Below are 7,430 nucleotides of genomic sequence, written 5' to 3' on the forward strand. Positions count from 1 at the left end.
ATGATCACTTTTACTCCTAACAAAGTGATTAATTTTTCTTCCACTTCTCTAAAATTTAGAAACACAAAAGGAAAATTTTGTTTTGTTTGGTTTCTTATTCTTTTATCTGACTTTCTTTTTTATAATAAAATAGAGATTTTTTAATATGTACCATAAGGATATATATAAAAAGTGTTAATTATAAAAAATATTATCTTAATTAAATTCAAAATATATTTTATAATAGAGATTATTAACGTATTTTATATTTAATTATATAATATTTCTTATAATTAATATACTTTATATTTAATTATGAATATTTCTTATGATAAAGTATAATTATTCCGATTGCTAGTTTTGCTGACAATGACAACAGTGACTCTTTTTGAACAGCTATTACAACAGTGACCTGAGGGCTTTATAAGCATATGAATGTGTCACCTTCAAGAGTGATAACAAAAGAACGTTTCAACACGAAGTGTTTTCGTGTACGGATCATGATTTTTGTCAATGGAGTTCGATTTTTGTCAGATTCATCTCCAGTTGAGGTTATTTCCCGTTTGCGATCTGCATCTTTTCTCCTATTTATACAGCATCATTCGTAAAACCAAACTGTTATGATGATTACGCAGAAAAATTGATTGTTTAATGTTGAAATCAACTTATCTAGTTAGTTTTGAACGTGAATCGGTTTACGTGTTCGGATAGAGATAAATGGTACACGCAGGTGCAGTTGGATTTCTTTTTATTGCTGCACGGATTGAAATTTTGATAAGCAAAACGTAGATCGAGGGCATAAAAATAAAATGGATATCAAAGAGAGCAACTGTCTGTGTGTATTACTATGTGAAAGATGGTAAACAAAAATGACCCCCTTGTGACGATTACAAAAACCCCAATTTGCCCACATGGTTTGCAAGCTATGATACTTTTCCCAGGTAAGCATTGGACCATAGAACTAGTACCTTTGAGACTGCTTTGTTCCTTCGATTTTCCATCCTTGTATCCAGTATAGGATTTTTATAAGACAGGAATTAGTGTAGTTTCCAAGCTTTTTTCTTTAGCAATGATACATGGAATGCATTGTGTATTCTGGATGAAGGGGGTGGGGTATCTCTAATATATTATAAGCAACTTGGCCTACTTTTTCCAGGTTTTTAAAAGGTCCAGTCCATAATATCTAATTTAGGCTGAAAGATTTGGGGATTATATGTTGTAGTAACCAATTATGTTCTACATGTTACATTATCCTAGGATAAAGAAGGTTGAAATCTAAGTAGGTATGTGGCTATCAAACATGTTATTCAGGCACAAACTAGGTCTAATGATATTCTATTCTTGATGCATTACTTTCTGTTTTTTTTTTTTTTTTTAACTGTTGAAACTTGCAATAATGAGTAGGGTGTAATTGCATTACTGGAGCATCCTGATTTGGTATCTGCCTCACGCACATTCTGTGCTATACCAGAAAAGAAATTTTCGGTTTCTGAAGAATCTGGATCACAAGCTAAATGTGTGTATGTCTTTCAAAGAGAATATGCTACTGCAGATCCTTCACTTGTTGAGGTATTTTTTTTTTGTATGCTTCTTACTGAACTGAATCTGGCCTTTCCACCATCTTCTTCTATGTATTCAGTTTATTGCTTCCAAACATTTTCCTTTTTGTTACAAAAGACTCGACTTTCTTTTTTGGAAAAGAGGTATTTTCTACTTTTGGAAATTGGACTATAAATCATAAAGAATGACAACTTCAGTTTCTAGTATAAACATCAACACGTCAACTCTTCTAGGAGTGTATAATGGAGCTTTGTTGTTATTTAAAATAAGCTTTAGATTTAACATTTGATTCACTTGTGTGCTGATTATGAAGCTTGTTGGCACTGATGAAGCAACAACCTGTGTTGGCATTGTCATTAGAAATTGCACAAGCGGCATGTAAGAATCCATTTCATTTCCTTCTCTGACTCAAAAGATAGCATATCTGTTTGCTACTGTTTGGGACCGATTTTGCAATTTTTTTGTCCCACCCAAGCCCACCTAATGTTAATGTATGTGCAAAAGACGTAAATACCCTTCTTCCCGTGTAACAAACACAGCCTTAGCATCTTCATTACTTTTTTTTTTTGCTAATTTCTAATTTGACCTGCAGGACGTCTATTGGCCATTTGGATTCTCCAAAGGTTGTTGATATTGGCCTCTCCCAGATGTTGTCATTAGTTTCAGATAGTGATGATGACGCTATTTTGGATGTAATGTCCTCGTATAACCTTGTAGCTCTTTTTTAATCAGATATTTCATTCAGTATCTTGTTAAATCTGCTTATATGCGTGATTACAGGTTCATCTAGTTGGTGCATTTGAGGATTCTGCTCCTCAAGTCTGGTTCAACAGCCTCTACATTGCCTTTAACTTTAAATTTTAAGAAATAGCATTGATTTTTATTTATTTATTATAGCATCCTTCTTCCTATTACAACACTGCTGTACTTTGTTCTCCAAATAAAAACCTAAAATCTAAAGTATAATAATGTCCTAATAAGAAAAATAAAATTGCTATAATTGGGTAGATAAAAAACACAATGTTGAAATAGAAAGAAATGGAAGTACGTTGCATTAAGCCGTTTTTGTTAGAGGGTTACATCAGTATTCTATTTAATAAATACATAGTAGGTCCTCTCACCTTTACTTTACTTTACTTTACTTTACATATATGTATTTTGGAGCAGGGAAATGATGATACGGGATATTCGTTCCCACTGTGTATGAAAATAGTAGAGAAATTGGCAGAAAGCAAGGTGAAGTTTGAAATCCGAAATTTTCAAGTGCTTAAACATAACACAAGATGGGACTCTGAGGGAAATGCATATCCAATCTTCCACGGGCTACTGGTTAGTTGTTTTTTTAAAAAAAAAACAAGTATAGCAATGAACAAGATTCAAGTAGCAACGATTCTATTCTATCCACAAGTGTTAGAGGGGTAGAATGTTTGGCCATTCGCACATATATATATATATATATATATATATATATATATATATATATATCTTAATTATCTTAATTACCTTATAAAGCATTTTTGGTCAAATGCTGAATTTTAAGTCAGTACAAACATACAATGCATTTGTACAATCAATTTATGCATTACAAAAACAGTAGAGTACATATGGTCAACAGTTGAAAAGGTCAAATCTCTTATCCCCTATTCTTAGGCTATTTTGACCCGGTTCATTCCTTATCTCCGTATTTCCCCAAATCTCGCAATTTCTGTTCACAAATCTTGGATATATATCGCTGACGTTTCCATTTTTAGGGTTTAATTCATCTTTCAGCATTCAACCACCATTGTTACACCCGTCGCTTGGCGCGGGTAAACGGCTAGTGTGTGTGTGTGTGTGTGTGTGTGTGTGTGTATATATATATATATATATATATATATATATATATATATATATATATATATATATATATATATATATATATATATATATATATATATATTGGATGGTAGTCAAAGAAATTGAAAATTGTCATGTTTTTGGTTGGCAAGAAGAAATAGAAAGGGGAACTAAGATCCCTTCTTTTTTATGATTAATTGTGTTTAGTTTGGTTTGGAACTAAAATCGGATAAAAAAAGTACCCGTCTTACATCTTCCAGGTTTCTCTCTCCGATGTGAGTTCATTCCGATTTGTTTCTTTTCTAGCAGTTAGTTGAGTTCATTTGTTTGTAGTTGTACACTTCCCTTCCTTTCCTCCTCTCTGGCTCTCTGCTTTCATCTCCCATTTTTTAATGCTTGGTTAAAGTTAAAGAAACAGAATAATTATACTTTTTGTAATTTGGATTTAAATATTTATTACCTGATCAAGGTTTTGTTGAAACTAATATGTTGTTTTCTTCTTAGTTTTACCAAACAAAGAGTAGTATAGATATAATTTGTTGAGTCCTGTTCTACTCTGTCCCTGTCCCGCTTACAAGATGCTACCTTAACTGGAATTTAAGAGTAGATTTGGTTGACAAATGGATGGAATTCAATTTTATATTTTCTTGTTATTAAACAGACTAAGATTCCATTTGTTTCAAAAACGTTTATTATCTCTGTGGAGACTTTGTAGTAAAGGGAAAGGTTTTTTTAATTTATTTATAAATATATTAATAGTTAGAGTGTGTGTGTGTTCAGGTGGAGACATCAAACGGTAGAGTTGTCCCAGGCAGTTTTGATGCAAGCACAAGATGTCCCGATGAAATCATTCGGAGGATCCGCTTAGGTGCTTCCTTTGGGCATGGGCCGCCCCGCTTACTAGACACATATCAAACCCAAACCGATCGATTCCTCATCCCACCTTTTTCTTGGTAAACCTTTTCTCTTTCTCTTCCTACAACACAGCACAACACAACAACTTCACAACTAGTACTGTGTTTCACCTCATCATCCACAATAGTTCCTTCTAGAAAGCTTTTCATGTCCTGTAAGTGGCTTTCTAGGGCTATCTTTGATGTCTTTTTTTACACTTTTTTGTCTGTCTAATCCCAGTCCCAGTTCCATTGGCAATATATTCTCTCATTTTTAAAAAGTCAATAAGCTAAAAAGAGTGTTTGGTTAAACAAAATAGCTTCTCACCTCCTCTAACAAGGAGTTTTCAACAAGTCACTCCCTCCTAAGTCCTCATGACTTTTTGAGAAAAAATGAATATAATACCTTTTGTGAATTTTCTCTTTCTCTTTTCCCTCCCTTCTCTCTTTCCATGCTGATGCCCCTTTTAGTCATTTTATGAATATAAAGCTTCTTGCCACCACATAAGTTAATCCAAATATTTTTTCATTTAAGCTATAATAAGCATTTCTACCAAAAAGTGTTTTTTGTTTTGAAACACAAAACCTAACACCCCGGTTAACAATTCCTTACCTAACAATAATCTTAGAATAATCAATTAGTTATTTGTTTATCATGCATTATGGCCTTTTAAACTGCTTCTTATTCATTCATTCATTATTATTATTATTATCATTATTATTATTTTTTTCTGGGTGTTTTCATTTGCAAATGTCCTTTAAAAAATTATATACAACCGTGCAAACGGGTTAAATGTAAGAAATAGCAGCCTGCTTCCCTTGATTTGTTTATTACACCATCCTACTTCTTGTTCTTCCTATTACAGTATTGTACTTTGAAAAATCTACCTGACTATAGCTGGATAGATTTTTCAAAGTATAATGTCCTAGTAAGACAAAAGATGAAAGTGGGTAGATTCTTTAAAGTACAATGCTTTAATAAGAAAATAATTGAAAGTGCAATGCCTTAATAAGGTAATAAATGAAAGTAGAATGCTATAATACACAAATAAATGACAGTAGATTGCCATTTCCTGCATTTAGCCTCCATGCAAAGTACTGAACTTGGAGAATATCATTTCTAAACTTGAAATATGAAGTATGGAAGATGGTATAATGGTAAAAGCAAAAGTTGTGGCTAGTAATATTTCCACACAATCACACATACACATAAAAGGATAACAAATAAAAATAATTATGAGCCTCTAATTAATGGGGTGTTTGGCTTATCTTTTGAGGGGCGAAAAGTTCTTTTTGGAAAAGATAGAATGCAAAAGATGTTTGGTAAAACCATTTTAAAAGCTACTTTTTTATTTTTTATATAAGGAAAAGTGACTTTTTGGAAAAGTCAGAAAATGGTGTCTTTTTGTAACTTTTGACAAAAGGACTTTTGGCTTCCAAAAAGATAAGCCAAACACCCCCTAAATATTAAGGTTAAATGCAAGAAATAACAATGAATTTTCATTGATGTGTTCAGCATAACAGCCTGCTTATATTTCTTTCTATTACAACAAATCTACCCAATTATAGCAATGCAATTCAAATTCAAAACAAATTTCACTGCTTTAGTATGATAGGTTTTTCAAAGTATAATGTCCTAACAAGGGAAAAAGTGGAAGTACATTGCTATAGTTGGGTAGATTTTTTTTTTTTTTTTTCCAAATAATTAGAAAAAAACAGAAAGTCCAATGATGTGATATATGAAAGAAATGAAAGTAGGATGCTTTAATTCACAATTAAATGAAAGTAGGTTGTTATTAACAGGACCATGCAGCAATTACGTTTTGCCTCGGTTATGAGACACTGTTCTGATCTGGAAATTCTTCTTACTACTTCAACATCACCTTCTGCAGAGGGCCCAGATTTTGTTGCTACTCAGAAAAGGTACATACGATATATATATATATATATATATATATATATATATATATATATATATATATATATATGTTTGTGTGTATGTGTGCATGCATGTATGCATACATAGTGTTTTTTACACGTGATGGAATTGGAGAGAGGTGGGCATTTACATCCTTTGCACAAACAAGAGATGGAGAGTAGGTCCCTTGTTCCACCTTTGTGGGACAAAATTGCAATTTTGTTTCCACTGTCATCGGTCTCAATCCAATGCATGCCAAACGTAATAGAACCTGTTTTCCTATTTTTGATAGCTAAATTCTATCTTTGTAATTATTGGATTTTATTTACTGGAATCCTTCTTTTAGGGTATGGGAGTATCTAATTCAACACCCAGATTGGAAAGAAACTTTTCCTTCAAAGCTGCCGCGTGTATTTCAGAGGATTGAAAGCGGGAATTGGTCCTTGTCATCGGAAAGATAGTTGGGATCAATGACTTATTATTGCAAGAATTAGCAATGTACTTGTTATTGAGTTGTGTGATATAGCATCCTACTTGTATTTCTTTCTATTACATCATTCCATTTCCTTATTAAGGCATTGTACCTGAAAAACTCACCTAATTATTGAATTACTAGATGATATTTCGCGCGTTGCGCAACATAATTAAAATATTGATAAATATATGTTATTAAAATAAATATATACTTGTTAGTAAGTTTAAATTAATAATTCTTAAACTAATTTATTATGAAATATTCTAAGTATTTTAAATAAATGATATGCATTATCAAAAATGAGTATACGAAATTATTTTCTAATGGATTTATGAGTATCAAATAATAGATATCATACTATTCTATTTAAAGTCGCATTATCTTAATAGTTGTTATTCATGAAAATAAAAATAAATTCATTTTAGATAGACATTTTATTTTTAATGAATTTTAAAACTATTTTTTGATACATGTTTTATATTTAATATTTTATTTAAACTTTTAATATTTTTAATGACAAAACTGCAAATTTAGTCCTTGTGGTTTGCAAAAACCTTTGGATGGGGTCTAAAAAGTTTCCAGCTTGCACCGAAGATCCAAAATTAAGGTTTTTCATTGTTTTTGGTCCAAAAAAACATGAAAAGTTGATTTTACTCTTTTTCATTTCTTTTTTCTATTTTCTTTATTTATTTTGGTATTTAAATAATTAAAATAAATAAATAAATAAAATCTTACCCAACATACACACACACACACTCTCTCTCTCTCT

At 31.5% G+C, this 7,430-nt stretch overlaps 1 protein-coding gene across 2 annotated transcripts; it reads left to right on the top strand.

The window, feature by feature from the left end:
* The first annotated feature begins 380 nt into the window (after positions 1–380).
* On the top strand, positions 381–6,798 carry LOC145044544 (protein N-terminal asparagine amidohydrolase family protein). Of its 2 annotated transcripts, none has more exons than XR_013681508.1 (9): positions 381–530; positions 1,384–1,548; positions 1,853–1,917; positions 2,132–2,231; positions 2,320–2,358; positions 2,707–2,868; positions 4,156–4,328; positions 6,058–6,191; positions 6,533–6,798. XR_013681508.1 is itself a non-coding variant. In XM_078993205.1 (9 exons), the coding sequence occupies exons 1-9, from the start codon at positions 411–413 to the stop codon at positions 6,645–6,647; spliced, it is 1,059 nt and encodes a 352-aa protein (XP_078849331.1). In that variant the 5' UTR covers positions 384–410; the 3' UTR covers positions 6,648–6,798. The 2 variants fall into 2 exon arrangements, 1 of the variants encoding a protein (XP_078849331.1); XM_078993205.1 differs by having other exon boundaries at positions 384–530; positions 6,072–6,191.
* Positions 6,799–7,430: the final 632 nt, after the last annotated feature.

The sequence above is a fragment of the Lactuca saligna genome, chromosome 1 (assembly GCF_052625555.1).
Source record: "Lactuca saligna cultivar CGN05327 chromosome 1, ASM5262555v1, whole genome shotgun sequence".
Taxonomy (NCBI): domain Eukaryota; kingdom Viridiplantae; phylum Streptophyta; class Magnoliopsida; order Asterales; family Asteraceae; genus Lactuca; species Lactuca saligna.

Coding starts and splice junctions, on each gene's coding strand:
- LOC145044544 (XM_078993205.1), top strand. CDS start 411: ATGAATGTGTCACCTTCAAGAGTGATAACAAAAGAACGTTTCAACACG. Junction 531..1,383: donor CAGATTCATCTCCAGTTGAG/GTTATTTCCCGT, acceptor AATAATGAGTAG/GGTGTAATTGCATTACTGGA. Junction 1,549..1,852: donor CAGATCCTTCACTTGTTGAG/GTATTTTTTTTT, acceptor CTGATTATGAAG/CTTGTTGGCACTGATGAAGC.